At 42.2% G+C, this 21,733-nt stretch overlaps 1 protein-coding gene across 1 annotated transcript in view; it reads left to right on the plus strand.

Moving 5' to 3' along the window:
- LOC308087673 (1-phosphatidylinositol 4,5-bisphosphate phosphodiesterase gamma-1-like) overlaps positions 1-20,998 on the plus strand; it is a 35,801-nt gene extending 14,803 nt beyond the window's left edge. The window contains exons 6-32 of the mRNA XM_080431729.1: positions 230-310; positions 1,181-1,215; positions 2,053-2,125; positions 2,497-2,592; positions 3,480-3,598; positions 4,155-4,240; positions 5,696-5,816; positions 6,464-6,632; positions 7,569-7,688; positions 8,183-8,290; positions 9,113-9,297; positions 10,258-10,458; positions 10,931-11,050; positions 11,437-11,620; positions 12,097-12,174; positions 12,589-12,692; positions 13,262-13,364; positions 13,472-13,538; positions 14,062-14,228; positions 14,958-15,054; positions 15,776-16,000; positions 16,515-16,660; positions 17,249-17,363; positions 18,031-18,192; positions 18,845-18,933; positions 19,225-19,409; positions 19,991-20,998. Coding sequence (XP_080287855.1) covers positions 230-310; positions 1,181-1,215; positions 2,053-2,125; positions 2,497-2,592; positions 3,480-3,598; positions 4,155-4,240; positions 5,696-5,816; positions 6,464-6,632; positions 7,569-7,688; positions 8,183-8,290; positions 9,113-9,297; positions 10,258-10,458; positions 10,931-11,050; positions 11,437-11,620; positions 12,097-12,174; positions 12,589-12,692; positions 13,262-13,364; positions 13,472-13,538; positions 14,062-14,228; positions 14,958-15,054; positions 15,776-16,000; positions 16,515-16,660; positions 17,249-17,363; positions 18,031-18,192; positions 18,845-18,933; positions 19,225-19,409; positions 19,991-20,051 — 3,297 coding nt within the window. The 3' untranslated portion in view covers positions 20,052-20,998. The remainder of the gene's footprint in view (positions 1-229; positions 311-1,180; positions 1,216-2,052; positions 2,126-2,496; positions 2,593-3,479; positions 3,599-4,154; positions 4,241-5,695; positions 5,817-6,463; positions 6,633-7,568; positions 7,689-8,182; positions 8,291-9,112; positions 9,298-10,257; positions 10,459-10,930; positions 11,051-11,436; positions 11,621-12,096; positions 12,175-12,588; positions 12,693-13,261; positions 13,365-13,471; positions 13,539-14,061; positions 14,229-14,957; positions 15,055-15,775; positions 16,001-16,514; positions 16,661-17,248; positions 17,364-18,030; positions 18,193-18,844; positions 18,934-19,224; positions 19,410-19,990) is intronic.
- The last annotated feature ends 735 nt before the right edge of the window (positions 20,999-21,733 follow it).

Raw genomic sequence — 21,733 nt, forward strand, 5'->3', positions numbered from 1 at the left:
GAACCTAGACTGTATTGTTGAAGTTCAGTTATAGAGATTTGTAGGTGACAACAATTGTTAGTAGTTGATCTATGATCAGTTTTTATAAAATAACAGTCCCATTGTCCAAGTGTTTATTGTCGAGTTATAGCAGCACCATTTGCCAAAGCAAGTTTTTAGCCCCATACATGTTACTGAACCTGATTCTGATAAACGTTAATATTACCACTTGTACTTCCTGTCTGTGCAGGAAGTGGAGCCCAGGAGCGATCTGTCATACCCCAACTTCGCACAGCTTTACAGAACGCTGATGTTCGACGCACAAAGGAGTGTGAGTAAGAATTTGTGTTTTCACACGCGCACGTGCACACGTAAAATAATACAAAATCTCTATAATAAATGAAACAAATCTCAAAGTGCTACAGACAGGGTAAAACATTTGCATAAAACATCACAAAACTAAACAAAAAGATTATGTAAAAGGTGATAATAACGCATAGGAGAAAACAAGTGTAGCAAAAAAACAAAACCGCTCAGTTAAAAAGGTAGGTCTTTAGTAGTCCTCTTTTAAAAGCATCAACAGATTGCGGTGCCCTCAGGTGGTCAGGGAGGGTATTCCAGAGTTGAAGAGCGGCCGAGCAGAAGGCCCAGGGGCCAGTTGCACCACCTCACACTAAGTTCAAACTTAGCCTAGTTATAGCTTAAATGGCTTTTTAAAAAAGCCATTTAACCATTTTAGATTTCTTTGGCTATTCAAAAATAGCAGATATACAAGCTCATCGCGCGGCACCGAGTGCCGCGCTATGAGCTTGTAGATCTGCTATTTTTTGTTTATTATGTGAAAATGTGTGCAAATCTTTAAATATATATATATTTTTTTAAAATATATATTCAAAGATTTGCACTCACTTTCACGATTTTTCAAAAAATAGCAGATCTACAAGCTCATAGCGCGGCACTCGGTGCCGCGCTATGAGCTTGTAGATCTGCTATTTTTGAATAGCCAAAGAAATCTAAAAATGACACAGATACTTTCCCGGATTGAATGTGTTTAAGCTATAACTAGGCTTAGTGTGAGGTGGTGCAACTGGCCCCTGGACACCCATGGTAACCACTAACCCTAACCCCCAACCCTTATCATTGCTCCCTGTTCCCTCTCTCTCTCCCGTTGGCGCCTGACTCCTCCCGTCTGCTCCTCCAGATTATCGAGCAGCTGGAACTCTCCTTCCCCCTCAGGTGAGCTTCTCCTCCAGCCTCCTGCTGCTCCTTTCTCACTCTCCCTTTGTTTTTGTCCTCCCTGTGCGTCAACTTTCTCCTTTAACCCTGTTGAGACGATGAGGCCGATTCTACAAATGTCTTCAAAATCGTAACAGTTTTCTGAAAAAAACCTGCGTTGCTATATAAGTGGTTCTCAAACTTTTCATGTCAAGGCGGACCCCCCAAATGATACGTATTTGGCCATCGACCCTCATCTGAAAACATGTTGTTCTAGGGACCCCCCAGAAGCAAAGATTTGAGTGAAAATATTTTGCTTAAAAAAAGAAAATATACTCAAAGATTTGCACAAATGTGCACGATTTAAAGAAAATAGCAGATCTACAAGCTCATAGAGCTGCACGAAGTGACGCACTATAAGCTTGTTTATCTGCTAATTTTTGAATAGCCAAAGTATAAAAAGTGGTTACAATCTAAAATGACTCAGATGCTTTCCCTGTTTTAATGGGTTAAATTGACACACCATCTCTGTAGTACAGGACAAGAACATGTAATAGTAAATATAAGGTCTAATTTGAGATAAACAACAACAACAATGTTTTTTTCTTTTCCTTTTAATTTATCGCATTATCCTTTTCTCACATTCCAGCTGCACCTCTCTCTGCCTCTCTACCACTCCACCTCTCTCTCTTCTGCCATCTGGCAGCTTGGCAACTCTCGCTCTCTCGTCTCTCTCTTCCTCTCTTTCTCCGTTCTCCATCTCTCTCTCTCTCTCTCTCTCTCTCTCTCTCTCTCTCTCTCTCTCTCTCTCTCTCTCTCTCTCTGACATCACTGTGCTCTAAATCATTGTGTTTGCAGGAATGTGGACAGGCCAGAGCTTTGTCAGATCTCTCTCTACGACTTCCAGAAGTTCCTACAGATGGACCAGAAGGTACAGACAAAAAAAAAGAAGAAAACGTTTGCCTCCCCTCAACTCCGATAACCAGTGATGGACGAAGTACTCACATGTGCTACTTAAGTAAAAGTATCAATACTGCAATGTAGAGAAATACTCTGTTACAGGTGGAAGTCCCGTATTAAAAATGTACTTGTAAGTAAAAGCAAAAAAGTATTGGCATCAAAATATACTTAAAGTACCAAAAGTAAAAGTACTCATTGTGCAGAATGTCCCCATTTCACCAGTTCAAAAAGTTAAAAATAGCTACAAGTTTTCAATGTATATATTATGTAGCAGTGGTTCACAACCCATGTTCTTGTCCTGTACTACTAGGTGGTAGGCATTTATAACACTGTCTCTCACAGGAGTCGTGGGCATCCGACTTGGGTCGCGTCAGGGACTTCCTCATGGCATACCTGAGGGGTGGAGCCCAGCTGGAGCCCATGCTACAACTTGATGAGGTGAAACACACACACATACACATGCAAATATAATGTACAGAGATGCAGACACATACAGACAGACAGTAACTCATACTGAGATTACCTAGCCTGGAAAATGCAGAAATGCAGGTTCCACAGAGAGATTCCAGACTAATATCTTCTGGCTATGCCAGGCTAGAGATTACCCAGGGACTAGGGGTACAACAGTTAATCAAATTGATCGATTTAACTGATTATTAAAAAAAGAATAATAGATTTTAATACAAGTAAGACGTGCGAACGCTGGAAGCGAACGCAGCTCGAAAATATTGTGTATTTACGGACTTGTAATCCGTGTTATTTCACCGTGATGGGGAGAGAACATTGACATTGTGTGTGTGTGTGTGTGTGTGTGTGTGTGTGTGTGTGTGTGTGTGTGTTTTGCAGGCTGTTGTGCATTTTAATCAGAGCATTGTCTAAATTCCTGCACTCTGGCGCCCTCTGGGGGCCAGAGTGCACAGTGCATGCACACAGAAACTGCACACAGAGTCTGTGACACACACACACACAACCCGAGCACGGTTACATAGTAAGCTCCACTTGGTCGGAGGCGCGGCTTTGCCGCGCAAAAATAATCAATAGTTTTTATTTTATTATTTTTTTCTATTTTTTTATTACAGTACCCATTTACAGGGTATTACAGGCCCACAAAAAAATGCCAATCTACAAGCTCAAAGGACGAGCTTGTAGATTGACTATTTTCTGTATTTTTAAGACAAATATAATTATTTTAAAAAGCGCATCTCGATTAATCGAAAAAGTAATCGATAGAATAATCGCAGATTTTTTTTTTATAGTTGCAGTCCTGCTATGAACAGACAAGGTAATCATTTTTTCCCCTCCTCCATTCTGTTGTGTCCTCCCAGTTCCTGACCTTCCTGTTCTCCAAGGAGAACGCTGTGTGTGAGCCTCGGCCTTCTCCCGCTGTCCCCGACGACATGAGGAGACCCCTGTCCCAATACTGGATCTCCTCCTCGCACAACACGTACGTCTCCCTCCCCTCCCCTCCCCTCCCCGTCTCTCTTCTCTCTCTGTCTCTCTTTTTGTTTCTCCCTCTGCCTTTCTATCTTCTGACACTGGGAGACCTCGACATGGAAAAGTTTGTGAACCCTTGCACTCAGTGGTGGAAAGTAACTAAGTACATTTTACTTAAGTACTGTACCTAAAGGGATATTTCACTTTCAAATAAAATAAATTAATGAAAAAAGCAATGGAAAAATCACGGCCCCCTCACGCATTAGAATGTCCTTCTAATGCGTGAGGGGGCTGTGATTTTTCCATTACTTTTACTTTTGGTACTTTAAGTATATTTTGATGACAATATATATTTTTTTACTTTTACTCAAGGAAATTTTGATTACCGGACTTTTACATGTAACAGAGTTTTTCTGCATTGCAGTATTGATACTTTTACTTAAGATTTTTTTTTTTTTACTTTTTCCACCATTGCTTCTGACACTGGGAGACCTTGACATGGAAAGGTTTGGGTTTGTGAACCCTCTTGCACTAAAGCTCCACCTATGCGTTCTGTCTCTCCTTAGGTATCTGACAGGCGACCAGTTCTCCAGCGAGTCGTCTCTTGAAGCCTACGCTCGCTGTCTGAGGATGGGCTGCCGCTGCATCGAACGTGAGAGCCTCCCAAACGTTTTTCTTTTGGTTTATTTCTTTAATCCATTCAATCCGGGAACGCGTGTACTGTGTCATTTCTGATTTTTTTTTTTAGATATATGTTTTTTAAAGCAAACATTTTTATACTCAAGTCTTTGCTTCTGGGTATTCTACAAATGTCTTCTAAATCCTAACAGGAATTTTTTTTTTACACATTTTCATGTTTTCTTAAAAGAAAATAGCTGATCTACAAGCTCATAGTGCCACGCTATGAGCTTGTATATCTGCTATTTTTGAATAGCCAAAGAAATCCCAAGTGACACAGATGAGTTCCCAGATTGACCTGGAACTGTGTCATTTTTTTATTTGAGCTAAAAAGCATTATTTTACACTTTGGGCTATTAAAAAATAGCAGACATACAAGCTCATAGCGCGGCACCGAGTGCCGCGCTATGAGTTTGTAGATCTGCTATTTTTGAAAAATCGTGAAAATGTGTGCAAATCTTTGAAATATATATATTTTTAAAGCGAACATTTTTAACTCAAATCTTTGCTTCTGGGGGTCCCTGGAACAAAATATTTTGATGGGGGTCCGCGGCCAAATACATATAATTTTGGGGGTCCTTGACATGAAAAATATTGAGCACCACTGATATAGAAACATACGTTTTTCAGAATACTGTTGAGATTTAGGAGACATGTAGAATCGGCTTCAGGTCTTAATGGGTTAAAACTAGAGAGTTGGCTGGGTAGTCGGCTCCCCTTGCTATTGTTTGTTTGTTTGTTTCTTAAACAGACAGATGGAAAGCTGAGACATTGTACGAGAGGCGCAGAAACAAAGCTCTGGCATTTGATCCCAGGCAGGCAGAGGTGTATATGTGTCTCCAGAGGCGAACGTCTTAACCAGAGTGCATTATTATGCTGTTAAAATGTTTACAACTAGATTTAAAATGATTAGAGAGGCTTTGAGAATGGAAGAGCCAGTAGCACAAAGGTGTGTTCCCACCTTTAAAGGAGTAGGTCACCCAAAATCATATATTTTCTATCAATTACACACCCCATGAAGCCTTGAATTCATGGAGATTATTTTGTTTTTGTCGCATTTCTAAGCCAATAATTTGATGATGGGGTGACTGGTCAGTAGGAGACTCAATTGAGTCTCAGTTAGATTAACATTGAGTTTTACAGTGTATATTGGGGTCCCAGAGATACAAATGTCCGTAGCCTAATAATGCATATCAAATTGGGTTCCTTGAAATTAAAATGGTTCGGAATGAATCACTGCTATAGCCTTAGAAATTGTCTCTTTTGGGGGTCCCTGGCATATCTTTTGAAATGGCGGTCCGTGGGCTGATATGTATCCATTTGGGGGTTCTTGGCACGGGAAAGTTTGAGAACCACTGGGTTAAAGAGAAAAGAAAGAAGAGTGAGAAGAGAGAATAATAATTTGTGGCATTTGTCCCCTGGTTTTCAGTGGACTGCTGGGATGGGCCTGACGACCTCCCAATCATCTACCACGGCCACACCTTGACCTCCAAGATCAAGTTCCTGGACGTCCTGTATACGATCAAAGAACATGCTTTCATCACATCTGAGTGAGTACCTTTAGGAGGACACTGTGTTGGAGCAAGGCAGTGGTTCTGAACCGTGGGTCGGGACCCCCAGGGGGGTGCCACGCGATTTTTGAGGGGGTCCGCAGATGACATTGAAGTGAAGATGTAAGGACTTTTAAGACCTTTTTAATACTTCGAAAAGAAAAAGACCATTAGTGCATCAAAAGTAATCAACAAACTATACTATAAAAACGGGTCAAACATTGTCAAATAGTATAAGAATGATGCAAATATTGTGAAAATAGCTGTGCGAGGCGTTGTGAGCTTCTGGATCTGCTATTTTCACAATATTTATCTGTGGGGATTGAGTCAAACTAAATGTAATGCCTCAACTCCTACAATTCCAAGTGCTTGTCAGGGTGGAGGGTCCCCAGTTCAAATATGATTTATTTTGGGGGGTCCACAGTTCAAATAGGATTATTTTGGGGGGTCCACAGTTCAAAAAGGATTATTTTGAATAGCCAAAGAAAGAGTTGCTTTTCCGTTTATGTGAACACTCTGCAATTCGATTTTTCCTATCAATTCCCATGATCGCCATTAGACAGTGTCAATAGCTGTCTGCTACAACAAATACACTTTTAAAGAACAGACTAACATGCATCACTGTGTGTGTGTGTGTGTGTGTGTAGGTACCCTGTGATCTTGTCCATAGAGGACCACTGTAGCGTGGTACAACAGAGGAACATGGCTACTCACTTCAAGAAGGTGTTTGGGGACCTGCTGCTGACCAAGCCGGTGGACACCAATGCCGAGGAGCTGCCCTCGCCCTACCAGCTGCGCAGGAAGATCCTCATCAAGGTCAGACAAACACACACACACACACACACACACACACACACACACACACACACACACACACACACACACACACACACACACACACACACACACACACACACACACACACACACACACACACACACACACACACACACACACACACACACATGCTGTCCCTTAAACTAAAGGACGACTTCACCCATTTTCAACCTATCTTATCTCATATAATTGGTCCTCACTAATGCTCATTATAAGATATATCTGTACTCACTCTGTGTCTCATTGGGGGGCTGTGGACAGTTACCGAAACCCGCCTACCAGTGGCGTCATTGATGGGGAATCCAAGCTAATAGAAACTGCAGGCTTTCTATTCCTGGAAAGTTAACATGCTGTAATGGAAGCCATTGTTCTCGCGTAAAGAAATATCTAAATGAAGAATGTAAAATCATGTTTGAAAAAAAACCTGTCACAGATCAAGTAGATTTTTCTCTAGATATGAGCATCAGTGAGTACAAATTATATGAAGATAGGTTGAAAATGGGTGACGTCGTCCTTTAACAAACTGACAGACAATTTGTCAAACAACAAGGCTGATGGTCATGATATTGACATTCGCAAATCTAGAAAGACCAATTTATCTGTTGAAATTGGTTGATGTTAAAACTTAAAAAACATGCCTGCGCCTACAGTACACGTAAAGCTTAACCACTTAAACCCCAGCAAAAATGTGCAGATCGACAAGCTCACAACGGGGTTGCGTTGCAACGTGTTGTGACGTGTGAGCTTGTCAATCGGCTATTTTCTTTTGAAAGCTTTCCCCACAATAACAGAAAACAGACCGTGGTATAGAGCCTCGAGGGACTCCGGTCAATCATAGGGCTCATCATCAAGCATGGGCTTTAAGTGGTCAAACGACTGTAGCCTTCTCTGAACCTCATTGTCAATGTGTCACAGCACAAGAAGCTGGTGGAGGGGACGCTGTATGAAGAGGTGACCTCAGCCAGCTACTCTGAGAATGACATCAGCAACTCCCAGAAGAATGGCATCCTGTACCTCGAAGACCCTGTAGACCATGTGAGCATGGATTGGTGGTGTGTGTGTGTGCGCGTGCGCGTGTGTGTGTGTGTGTGTGTGTGTGTGTGTGTGTGTGTGTGTGTGTGTGTGTGTGTGTGTGTGTGTGAGTGTGAGTGTGTGTGAATGCACAAGTGTGTCGCACCAGCAATGGGAAGCAATAACACTACTAGCTTAGGTACTGCATACTTCTTTATTGCCTTACCAGCAGTACATAACTTTGCAAGCAAACAAGACAAGTAATATCCATATAAATACATAATCTAGCAATGAATCTATTTCCACCTCATCTTCTGTATTTGCCATACAGGTAATCTCACCACCGCTGTGTCTGGGATAGGTGCCGTCTGTGAGACTTTGAGCTCTAAGCTCATAGCCTCTTTGAGTTTTGAATGCTCGTTGCCTTTCTCTGTGTGAACACTAGAGGGTGGAAGAGGCTCAATGCACAGGGCATTTTACACAGCCTTGAAGGTGACGTTAACCCATGTGTGTTTCAGACATGGACTCCCCACTACTTTGTGTTGACCCGTAATAAGATTTACTACTCAGAGGAAACGTCTCACTACCAGACAACTGAGGAAGAGGAGGAGGATGAAGGAAAAGAGGTAGAGAGATGATGATGACAATGATAATGATGATGATGATGATGTTGAAGATAGTATAGAGGGTATGCGTGTGACATCATCATCACACCCGGAAGTTATGCGGGAATGCCTACTGAGTGTCAAAAAAATACTTTCTGGCCTTGACAGCCCATGCATCCAAACAGAAAAGTCATATCTGATTGCATTAAACAACATTAAACAATGTTAAACTCACTTTGCATGTTGCTTTGCCACTCGATGTGCCATTCACTTTAAGCATGCGCATACCCTCTATTGATGATAATGATGATGATGATGATGATGATGAGAATGCTAATGATGAGAGGACTATTATGAAACTACTAAAAAAATACTTATTTTCTATCAATTTCACACCCCATGAAGCCTTGAATTCATGGATTTTGTTTTTCTTTTTCGCATTGCTCTACTTTGTGTCTCTTACCGGACACATTAGCATCTTTCTGCCGGTAATCAAATTATTGGCCTAGGATTGCAAAAAAGAATAATACCATGAATTCAAGGCTTCATGGGGTGTGTAATTGATAGAAAATAAGTAATTTTTTCGTTGAACTACTCCTTGAACCCATTAAAACCGGGAAAGCATCTGGACCATTTTTAGATTAAAAAATAGCAGATGCACGTGAGGGAAAAACTACTAAATTGAAAAAAAAGGGAGAAAAAAAGTTGTATCACACTTGATTTATTTTCTTTATAGCTCTACATACATTTTCTTGGTGTTTTCTTTTTAAGCAAGTGGACTTTTCTCAAACCTGCAGCCCAAATCAAAACTTGAACTTGAACTCTTGGTTCTCTTTGCCCCAGGAGTGTAACAACAATGAGCAGCACTGTGCAGAGCGCTGGTTCCACGGGAAGCTGGGAGGCGGCCGCGATGGCCGCCAGGTGGCCGAGAAACTTCTGCAGGAGTACTGTGAGGGAGGGGCCAAAGACGGCACCTTCCTCGTCCGGGAGAGCGAGACCTTTGTGGGAGACTACACCCTATCATTCTGGTGGGTCGCGCTTTGTTTGTTGACTTTGTCTCATGTAGCTGCTTTGATGCCTTTCACCAGTGAATGTAAATTCTGGTTTCTACAGGGAGCCATGCACCTGGACTGCATTGCAAAAGGCATAAACCCCCAGAAAATAGCCTATATTGTTTTTAAGTTGTGAAAATGTGGGTGAAATTTTTATAATAATGTCAGGTTGAAACTGGAATTATGAATTATGAATTGAATTTGAATGGGGAAAAAAAATACTGTATATATATATATATATATGAATTTTCCTCTCCTTTCCAATTGGACCCCACTTTGAGAACCACTGTATGTACATAGCAGCAGCAGTCTGGGTCTACAGGACCACAACCGAGAACATCTGACCGCTCTCTGTGGGTCATTTTTTTGGCAGTGTAGAATGGAAAGAATAACCATGAGATAATTCCCACTGCCTGCTACCATTTCACTGATGAACATGTTACAATAAGTCATCTTGAACCTTGAAAGGAAGCGTTGAGAGCAAAATAGAGATGAAATTAAAAAGTGTAGAGAAGAGGAATTGATAGAATAGAATAGAAGGAAAGTAGGGATGAATAATGAGACCAGAGAAACATTGAAGGTAGAGCAGAGGGTAACCGGAACGCTCGCCCGAAAACACACTCGCCCCCCCTTTTTTTTTGCTGACCGCTCGCCCCCAGTGGTCCTGTATTCTTGTAATTGTTTTACTGAGGTTAAGGTTAGGAATAAGGTTAGGTTTAGGCATAGTTTTTACTGAGATTAAGTTTAGAGAACCTGGTGGTTCCGAGGTCATCAGATTTGACCTGGGGCGAGAGTGCTTTGGGGCGAGCATTCTTGTATCTGAGCACTTGTAGCCATGAGACCAACATCCATACCAATTCATGTATGAACTCCACACCGCACCCGTCTCTGCCTGTTATTCTCAACCTCCTGTAAACAACAACAAAAACTTTCCAGGCGCTCCGGACGTGTCCAACACTGCCGGATCCATTCCCGCCAGGAGTCGGGCTTCACACGCTTCTACCTGACGGACAACCTGGTGTTCGACAGCCTGTACCGCCTCATCTGCCACTACAGGGACACGCCGCTACGCTGCAACGAGTTCGAGATGAGGCTGGGCAGCCCCGTGCCGCAGCCCAACGCACACGAGAGCAGAGAGTGAGACGTGAAGAAGAGTGTGTGGTTAGGAGAGCGATAGCATAGGAAAGAAATGTGTGTGAAGTTGCTTTATTACCATGTTGTGTATGAGTTAGAGCCTGACCGATATATCGGTTTGGCTGATGAATCGGACATTTGACTTGTTTGACGACATCGGTAATAATAATTATTATGATACAGAAAAACCTTCAACCTGGCGTCCCTATTTTGGGTAAAAAGTTATTTGTGTTTATTTACTTATTTACTTATAATATTTTGTATTTTTTGACCTGCTTTATAATATTAACATCAGTAATTACTGGTTTAGGAATCTCCAAAAAGTCAAATCTTCCCAAGAAAATCTGCCAGGCTCTAGTATTAGTTGTCTTTGCGTGAAAGTGGGAGGGAATTGAGTCAATGAATGAATGAATGAGATATTATTAAATGAGACAAAATGGATGTTTGTATGTAACTAGTTTTGCCTGTGTTCTAGATGGTTCCATTCCAGCCTGTCCCGCGTTCAGGCTGAACACATGCTGATGAGAGTGCCCAGAGATGGAGCCTTCCTGGTGCGAAAGCGCACCGAGCTCAACTCCTATGCTATTTCCTTCAGGTGGAGCGCGCACACACACACACGCACTCTGCGCGACACTCTGTGTCTATGAGCTTGTAGATCTGCTATTTTTGAAAAATCTTGAACAATTGTGCAAATCTAAACATTTAACTCAAATCTTTGCTTCTGGAGTTTTTTTTTTAATGTTTGCTTAAAAATATATATATTCAAAGATTTGCACACATTTTAAAGATTTTTCAAAACAAACGCAGATCTGCAAGCAACAACGTGTGTTGCAGTGCACATTTTTGCACATTTTCATGTGTCACCCACATTGTATTTATGGTGGTGTGGAATTCTCTCTCTCTCTCTCTCTCTCTCTCTCTCTCTCTCTCTCTCTCTCCCCCTCCCTCTCTCTCTCTCTCCCTCCCTCTCTCCATCCGTAGGGCGGAGGGTAAGATCAAGCACTGTCGTATCCAGCAGGAGGGTCGTCTCTTCATGCTGGGCAGCTCGGCAGAGTTTGAGAGCCTGGTGGACCTGGTCAGCTACTACGAGAAACACCCTCTGTACCGCAAGATGAGGCTCCGCTACCCCATCAACGAGGACACCCTGGACCGCATGGGCACCACCGTCAGTCACACCAATGTTTCTCAACCCTTTTTTCATTTTAAGGACCCCTCTCCCCCCCCCAGTTTGATATGCATGATTAGGCCCATGGACCCCCATTTGATACAGTTCTTTTTCCCCCTCTGGGGACCCCAATCTACACTGTAAAATCCAGTGGTTCCATTTGTACACTCTCTACAGTTACAGACCCATAAGGGTCCATTTCTACCCCTGGTGGTCCCCGGACATTCTTATGCATAGAATGCAGTGGAATAGAATAGATGTTTATTTGTCCACATCATGACATTTGCCTGTGGTTTTTACCACAACAGATACAATAAAACAGCAGACATGACACGGTCAAGATATCACAAGAAATACATGAAACATACCATGACACACCATGATAATTTATCTGGGGGAACAAAACGCATAGTTCCAGAATTCCCACAACACTAGATAACAACAGGTTGAAACATATTTTGTCTTTTATTTTACAGGAGCTTGATTACGGGGCTCTGTATGAAGTTCGCACTCCTCACTTCTACGTTGAGGCCAACAAGATGCCCACGGCACGGGTAAGTCCAACTGTTCAAACCCTCCAGATCTGCTGTTTGGAGACAACGGTTTAAATGATTTATTGGGACATAGAGTTTTTCCTCTGTACTGGGAAATGAGTGTGCAAGTTCATTATTAATTCACTATATTATAGTAAATAAAAACATGTATGTACCTTTTGCATAGTCGTATACGTATATTGAAATAATGCGTGGTTAGCTTCAGGTGCTGTCGGTGTCCAGTAGTGCACTGTCCAGGACGTCAGTTTCGGATGACATAGGTCGCATCAACCCTGCTCGTTGTATGGGTATCTGGGTAAATATGGCAGTATTTACATACTGCCATAATGTTAACCCAGTGCAGGACTGTGTGTGTATCGTTGAGAGAATGAGACAGAGAGAGAATTCACGCTTGTCACTCCTGTTGTGTTGCAGTGCACAGTCAAGGCACTGTATGACTATCGCGCTCAGAGAGACGACGAGCTGTGTTTCCCCAAACAGGCCCTCATCCTCAACGTGGACAAACAGGAGGGTGGCTGGTGAGTCTGTGTTTGTTCATATTTTTTGTGTAAAATAAGGCTGGTTTTAAGTGATACAATTCCAGGAAACACACTTTTGCCCTTTCGTGATATTACGAAATCCAAAATGCCAGATATCTAGCCTGGCATGGCCAGACTAATATCACTGCATAGATATTAGTCTGGAATCTCTGTGTCGAAGGGGCTGATTTTAAAAAATGCCTCTGGTGATAAACCCCATATTTGCATACTGGTGCCCCACAACTTAGGGGGCCGCGAAATCCAATCACAGCCGAGCGGGGCCAGACCAAATCTGCAGAGGGTCTTTTTTTTTAACCTTATTTCCTCATTTAACCAAGGCGTCACTAGCATAAGTTTAAAGCTAGGGTTTCAGAGTAAACTATTTAGTTGATTCGTTAATACACAATATGTATATATATTTTTTATAATTAATAATTTAATAATCGCTATGAAAATGATCTATAAACATGCAACAGTGGAACAAGAACTACAGTCGGAACAAGAGCTACAGTCCCCCTGTGTCATTTGTCGTTCATTATCAATCATATCTATGTTGTCCTCATCCTTAGGTGGCGAGGTGATTACGGAGGCAAGAAGCAGCTGTGGTTCCCGGCCAACTATGTGGAAGAGGTACCCTGCCCTCCCACCAGTGAGCCGGAAAATGAAGTGGTGGTATGTACGCACGCACGCACGCACGCACGCACGCACGCACACACGTACGCACGCACGCGCTTCATCGTCATTCATTGATGGGATGTTCCTCCTGTGTTTGGGTTCAGGCCACAGAGAACAGCCCGCTGGGGACCTTCCTCAAAGGCTTCATTGACGTACCCTCATGTCATGTAGGTGAGTGTGGAAAACAACTCCATAATACTCTACAAGAGCCTAGCCGTCTATGAGAGGGTCTGTGTTTGTGTGTATGTGTTTGTTTGTCTGCCTGTCCTGAGCTAATCTCACAAACCGCTGGACCGATCAGCGTCACACAAATACCTCCACTAATGTTTAGAAATATGTTTTATAATTTTCTAAATATTTAACTTCAATTTTATAATGGAAGTCAATCATGCTGTGAGTCATAAATCATATGACTCCGCAGAGGACCAAACTTGAGTAATAATGAGTTTACACAGCGTCAGAAATGCTGTACTGAGAGATGAGTTGTCTGAAGTTGTCAGTCTTCTTGCTGCTTTGACAGATTTTACCGATGAATGTATTACATAGAAACAGCAGATCAACGTGATAGACTAATGATGAAGTACTTGCACAATATGATTGTTTTCATATAATATATGACAATAATAATATACATTTCTGAAGTGGGTTTCTGTCATATCTCCATGTCTTTCTATTCTTCCATCCATCTCCCCAGTGGTGTTGAAGGATGGGAAGAGTTCCAAGCCCTACGTATTCACTGTCCACTCCCAGAATCTGTCCTCTCACCCTGTTCAGTCTCTGGATGTGGCAGCTGACACCCTGGAGGAGCTCACCAGCTGGGTGGCCAAGATCAGAGAGGCTGCTCAGAGCGCAGACGCACGGGTGAGCACTTCACTTCACCTCACTCACACACAGTGGTGGAAAAAGTACTCACATTTTTTATTTAAGTAAAAGTATCAATACTGCAATCTAGAAATACTCCGTTACAAGTAAAAGTCCTTAATTCAAAATGTGCTTGAGTAAAAGTACAAAATGTACTTAAAGTACCAAAAGTAGAAAGTACTATTATGCAGAATGTCCCATTTCACAAGTTTTCAAATGTATAAAAGGTCGAAATGTATATAGGGCTGAAGTGGTTAATGTATGTTTTGTAATTATAATCAAAATCTACAAAGTAACTAGTAACTAAAGTTTTCAAATAATTGTAGAGGAGTAAAAGTATAATATTTGCCTCTGAGATGAAATGGAGTAGAAGTAAAAGTACTGAAAATTGGAAATACTCCAGTAAGGTACACACACACACACACACACACACACACACACACACACACACACACACACACACACACACACACACACACACACACACACACACACACACACACACACAGAACAAATATGCAGTGTGCCATTTAAAACCACGTTTAAGATGAGGAAAGTGCTTATTTATTCATCATCAGCGCTTATTTCAAAAGTCGAACTTTGGCCTTACGTTTTGGAAGCGCTCGGCTCCTCCTCCAAAGCTCAGCTCTGTATGCGGGCGGTTCCCCCATGGTTGGAGTGCAGTGTGTGCATGCCCTTACTGAGGCGTTCTGGTCTCCATGGTAACAGATGCAGGAGGAGAAGCAGATGGAGAGAAGGAAGAAGATTGCGGTGGAGTTGTCTGAGCTGGTGGTCTACTGCAGACCTGTCCCCTTCAACGAGGAGAGTAAGGACACTGTTTGCCTGTCTGTGTCTCGTCCACTCTCTTTCTTTCTATATACCTATTTATGTCTCACTCTCTTTCTCCTCTGACTCTCTCTGTCTCTCTGTCTCTCTTTCTCCTCTGACTCTCTCTGTCTCTCTTTCTCCTCTGACTCTCTGTCTCTCTCTCTCTTTCTGTACTATAACATCCATTTCTGTCTACTTGCTCAGTCTCATTGGTGGGCTGTGTACAGCTCCAAAATGCACCTGCCAATGACATCAAACGTGTTTTATTATTTATTGATGCAACTGTGGATACTATTTCTGCGCGCTAATGTTCCAGGAAGAACGGTTTGAATCCTGACTTGTGGTGTAGCAGTCAGTGCTTTCTCATACTGTCGTAGTTGGACAGTATGAGTCCTAACAGTTTTCTGAAACACTTATGTTGCTATAATATCAGTGGTTCTCAAACTTGTTCATGTCAAGGCCGCGGACCCTCATCTCAAAATATTTAGTTCCAGGGACCACCAGAAGCAAAGATTTGAGTTACAAATGTTCGCTTAAAAAAATATTTGCAAAAATGTTCATGATTTTTAAAAATTAGCAGATATTTGCTATTTTTTAATAGTCAAAGTATAAAATAATGGTTAAAGTGGTTAAAATCCAAAATGACAGATGCTTTCCTGCTCTTTATGGGTTAACATGTATATGTGATGTCCTCTCTGCCACCCCGCTGTCCTCCCCAGAGATAGGGACGGAGAGGGCCTGTTACAGGGACATGTCCTCGTTCCCGGAGACCAAGGCGGAGAAGTTTGCGACGCGGGCCCGGGGGAAGCGCTTCCTGCAGTACAACAGGCGTCAGCTGTCCAGGGTCTACCCTCGAGGACAGAGGCTGGACTCCTCCAACTACGACCCGCTGTCCATGTGGCTCTGCGGATCCCAGCTGGTCGCACTCAACTTCCAGACCCCAGGTCAGTGTCACACTCAGACATTTCACTTGACCACTAGTTGTCATACAAATAATTCGCGATTAACGATTTAATTGTGCTCTGACAGTAGAATATATTTGAAATATATATATATATTTCTGTTTGCCTTTTAGCTTTCTTAAACTAAAATGATGCAGGCCAGATATGAAATATAACTTAAATATACAAGGAAATGACTGACATAATTTAATAATTGTATTTGTTTTTTTAAATGTATAGTACCTACAAGCTCACAGCGTTGTGAGCTTGTAGATCGGCTATTTCCATGATTTTTTCCCTCCAATATTTTAGCTATTTTGGGCTATTTCCGATGCTGTCATTTTGATGTCCTCACAGATATAGTGATACAAACGTATGTATGTATGTGTGTGTGTATTTGTTTGTGTGTGTGTGTGTGTGTGTGTGTGTGTGTGTGTGTGTGTGTGTGTGTGTGTGTGTGTGTGTGTGTGTGTGTGTGTGTGTGTGTGTGTGTGTGTGTGTGTGTGTGTGTGTGTAGATAAGCCCATGCAGCTGAACCAGGCGTTGTTCGTCCTGGGTGGAGGCAGTGGCTTCGTGCCACAGCCGGACATCATGAGGGACGAGTCCTTCGACCCGTTCGACAAGGACTCCCTGCGTGTGGAGCCAATCACCATCCAGCTACAGGTCAGATCCACCAGTCAGGACACGCCTCTGTGTTCTTCTCTCTCTCTCTCCATCTCTTTAGTTCAGTGGCTCCCAGCCTTTTCTTGATCAGGGGCCCACTTGGAGATCTCGAAAAGCGGTCGCGGCCCACCCATGTGACCACCCATCTGACCAATGAACACGGCCGTGTTAACCCATTCAATCCGGGAACGCATCTCTGACATTTTAGATTTCTTTGGCTATTCAAAAATAGCAGATCTACGGCACGAGTGAGCTTGTAGATCTGCTATTTTTGAACAATCGTGAAAATAATGTTTTGAACTTCCAGAAGCAAAGATTTGAGTTACAAATGTTCACTTTAAAAAATATATATTCAAAGATTTGCACAAATGTTCATGATTTTTCAAAAATAGAGAAAAAAACATGCTCATAAAGTGCTCTGTGCCTCAAAGTGAAAGGTGCAAAAAGAAGTATCAAACGTTTCGGTCGTAGGACCTTTGTCAGTGTCACTGCTATATGGCCCACAGGTTGTGAATCTCTGTCCTAGTTCTTTTCTGCCTCTTGTTCTTACGTATTATGTATTTGGCCACGTTGTGCTCTGTGTGTCAGGTGCTGGGAGCCCGCCATCTGCCCAAGAACGGCCGCAGCATCGTCTGTCCTTTTGTGGATGTGGAGATCGGCGGTGCTGAGTATGACTGCAGCAAGAGTAAGACCGATGTCGTAGGTGAGACACAGTGACTTTGTTTCCTTAACCACTTTCAACCTGGCGTCTCTATTATGGGCATGTCATTATAATGTTCATTTTCCTTTTTCCAAAATAGTAAAAATAGCCGATCTACACGCTAACAATGCATTGCGACGCATCGTGTTGTGAGCTTGTCGATCGGCTGTGTTCACTAATCGTATGATGAAGTAGCCTAGGCCCAGGGTGCTACAATTTCCAGTATTTCTGTCTTAGTAGCTTTTGGGGTTTTTGGTCCACTTATCTTTATTTCTTCTTCTTTTACCTCCTTGATACTCAAACTCACTCACAGGTCAAATAAATGATACAGTGAGCTAGTGACTTGTTTTTATTTTGGCAGGTGGCTGACTATATTGTCAATTCTTTGTATTGAAAATATATAGCATATAGTGATGATTCTGTGTATGTTAGTGTCCAATGTCCAGATTTAACTTTTATGAACATAGGATAAATTGTTCACAACCAATATCAGAAAGAAATATAAACGTTTGAAACTGTCTTAGGACCCTAGGAGTATCCCAAACAAGTACACCTATGGGTACTTTGGGGTAATTTGAGAAACAGTGACTTACTTTAGTGGTTAAAACTCTTTATGATGAATGAATTCCAAAGCCAGTAGAATCATTGTCATGTTCATTCCCCCATACAGCGGACAACGGGCTGAACCCTGTGTGGCTGCAGAAACAGTTTGTGTTTGACATCCACAACCCAGCCTTCACCTTCCTGCGTTTCACCGTCTACGAGGAGGACATGTTCAGTGACCCAAACTTCCTGGCCCAGGCTACCTACCCTGTGCGCTCCCTCCGAACAGGTGTGTGTGTGTGTGTGTGTGTGTGTGTGTGTGTGTGTGTGTGTGTGTGTGTGTGTGTGTGTGATGGTAAAAAAAATTGTTTTGTTTATTACAAAGTTAAATCTCTCTATTCCCATAGTAATCATTGCTATAGATAGTGTTTGTTCAGTAACAGGATCTCTCCTGCTCTTTAGCAGGAGAGATCCTTTAGTGTCCCAGTTCTAATTTTGTCATTTTGCATTTTGTTTTGTTTCATAACTTTCCGTTTCAGTTGTTTATCCTTTATCCTGTATTAATTAATTCTCTTTCCTGATTGGACAAAATTGGTATCCTGACCTGAAAATGTATTTTCTGGTTTGCTGGAGAGATGGGGAGACCCCTGTTACTGAACAAACGCTCTATAGCAATGATTGTTATCGGAATATAGAGCTATTAAACACTTTTTTTCAACTTAATTTAATCAAAGCGTCTCAATGGATTGTCTGCTTTTATTTCCACAACCAAATGTGAGAAACCCGAGCCGTCTCATCACAAACTGGCCTCTAACATTATGAGAGACCCATAACACCCCGTACATCCCCTGTTGTTTTAATATTATTAATATTATTAATATTCAATGACAAATAAACGATCTAACGTGTCGTGTCGTCTATTCTGCATTGCCTGCTGTCAGGCTACAGGAGTGTCCCGCTGAAGAACAGCTACAGTGAGGAGCTGGAGCTGGCATCTCTTCTTATTCACATTGAGATCGTCAACGCTAAGGTATTGTAATGTAGACCTTCCCTGTGTCCCTTTCATTTTTTTTTTCAAAGATTTGCACACATTTTCACGATTTTTCAAAAATAGCAGATCTACAAGCTCATAGCGCAGGACAGAGTGCCGCGCTATGAGCTTGTAGATCTGCTATTTTTGAATAGCCAAAAGCAGTCATCATCATATGCCTTGTTTTTGTCCTAAATCAGATGAGCAAACTTGGGCGTGATTCACTTGTATTGTGCGCACAACATCCATATAGAAGCATCCATGTTCAAAATTGTGACGTCTGATTTTTAGGAGGAGGATGATGAGAACCTGTACACATCCATCCAGCGCCTGCGGGATCGGACCAGCGAGCTGTCGAGCCAGGTGTCCGTCCTGGAGAGGTCGGGCTCAGCCGACCTCAGCTACCAACAGAGTCTGGAGGAGCTTAGGGCTGCTCAGGACCAGCTCAGCGAGCTGGTGGAGGCTCGCAACCGCAGGTACCGGGCCCGGGTTTTCATCATGTTTATATATATAGGCCAGAACGTTCAAACGGAGACAACGGATGAGTGGTGTGAAGTAACTTAGTAAAAAACCTAGTAAAAGTGCATTTACTCAAATACTGTACTTAAGTACAATTTTGAGGTATTTTTTACTTTACTGGAGTATTTCCAATTTTCAGTACTTGCACTTTTACTTCTACTCCACTACATCTCAGAGGCAAATATTGTACTTTTACTCCACTACAAATATTTGAAAACTTGAGTTACTAGTTACTTTGCAGATATAAATGATTACATTATAAAACATACAGCCCTATGTTATACCTAGGCTATTTGAAAATAGCGATGTGAGCAACGCTATATTCAAACATTTTAGTACTTTTACTTTTGGTTCTTTAAGTACATTTTGATACAAATACTTTTGTACTTTTACTCAAGTACATTTTGAATTCGGGACTTTTGCTTGTAACAGAGTACTTCTACATTGCAGTATTGATACTTTTACTTAAGTAAAACATTTGAGTACTTTTTCCACCACTGCTCACAACAAACCAACGCACGTTATCCTCTCCTTTCAGGCTCACGGAAAAGAAGAGGAGGGAGAGACTGAGGCAGCAGGTGGCAGCAAAGCGCAGCTGAGCTTTCGTTGCTGACCTTCATTCCGAATGGTGCCCAACATTTCCAACCACACCAGGGGCTGTGCATCCACTGCACATGGAGAAACAGTACATCGCAGTACTGCTTTGGAATAACTGGAATAATCATGCTACACACTCCTACAAAATAATATATTGGCTAAGACTTTATAGCACCATGCTGCGCAAAACAGCAGAGCATCAGAGTAACATTAAAAACAGCATATAGAAGCATCTCATGGACTAAAAAAAGCAACAACCTCAGAACGCTAAGCTATAAAAGACAAACAATCATGGACTTAGTAAAAGAAAAAGAAAAAAAGGAGAAGAAAACTCAGGTTACATGAAATGGAACTGAGACCTATTTGGATGGAAAATGGAACAGGGGGGGCACACGTAGCAAAGAAGCAAATATCCGTGCCTTCGACATCAATATGAGACACATAGCGCTTTGTCTGTAGGGTATAAGCTGTGTACGCTACAGTGTGTTAACATAGCATAAGGGGTAGAGTTAGCTGACGCTATTAGGCCAGGCTCAGTGTCTCAACGCGCAAGGCGTTCTCTCGAAAACTGGAATAGTGGGCCATGCTGTGGACCACAGGGAGTTTTGGAAGGGGTCAGTCACTCATTTGGACTGGCCAACAAAAAATACAATACAGAACCACTACTCATGAAATGGGTTTTAAAGGGATTTTCCTCGTTTCTTAAGGAGAGGAGCAGAATGAAGACTAAAGTCTATTCCTCATAATCAAGACCAAGTCTTTTCTGGGTGATCAGATGAACTCTGATACAGCCCCCCTTCCACGGAGGCGGTCGGGTTCCCATCACAGAGCCTTCACGTTCTGCCCGGCAGAGCACAAAAACGGCATTCGACTGTGTTTTAGCTAAATCGTCACCAAACCACACCTAGAAGGTCTTTTTTTAATATAAAAAAATAAATAAACAATAAAGGGCTCTTAATATACTACTTTCATAGAAGGGGAGTAGAGGGGAAAGGCGATTATGAGAGGGAGAGAGTGTAAAAAAACAAAAACAAAAAAATAGAGGAAGCTGTGCTCCCCGGATGTCACCTACAAAAAAGGGGCTCAGGCACCTGATCAAACAAGGGCTATCACAGAAAAATACTAGCAAAGCACTCCTACCTGCCGGTTGTGCATCACACATATAGCACACACCCATGATCAGTGTCTGTCGCCTGACAGAAGGAGGTAGGAGATGGTAAGACTGTTTTCTGATCTCCTGCTCCCCCCACCTCTTTCTCTGCCTTTCTTTTGTAGCTTCTACCCTCTCGCCATCTATTTCCTGTCTAATTTTGTTGTTGTATATAACATTTTATTTATCACAAGTGTAGATCCTGTTATAATAGATGAAAGAACATGGTAAACGAATGATAACGCAGAATGATTTCTACGGGAGCTATTTGGTGTGCAGACCTTTCTGTTCAACTCTACACGGTGTTGTTTGATCCAGCACCTATCCTATCCTAATGTAACTTTATGTAGAAACATTGTTAGTCAGTGTATCTGGAAGATACAAACCTCTCCTCCCTACACAGCTAAGGCACTGGGCTGAGATTTCTATGCAACGGTCGTCCTCTCCACCTCACCCACGTGTATTTGATATGAATTGTGTTTGTCTCTGTATCTATGCTAACTGTCCAGTATTACTGCTCTGCAATTACAGATT

This window comes from Gymnoscopelus braueri (genome assembly GCF_963280865.1).
Source record: "Gymnoscopelus braueri genome assembly, chromosome: 6".
Taxonomy (NCBI): domain Eukaryota; kingdom Metazoa; phylum Chordata; class Actinopteri; order Myctophiformes; family Myctophidae; genus Gymnoscopelus; species Gymnoscopelus braueri.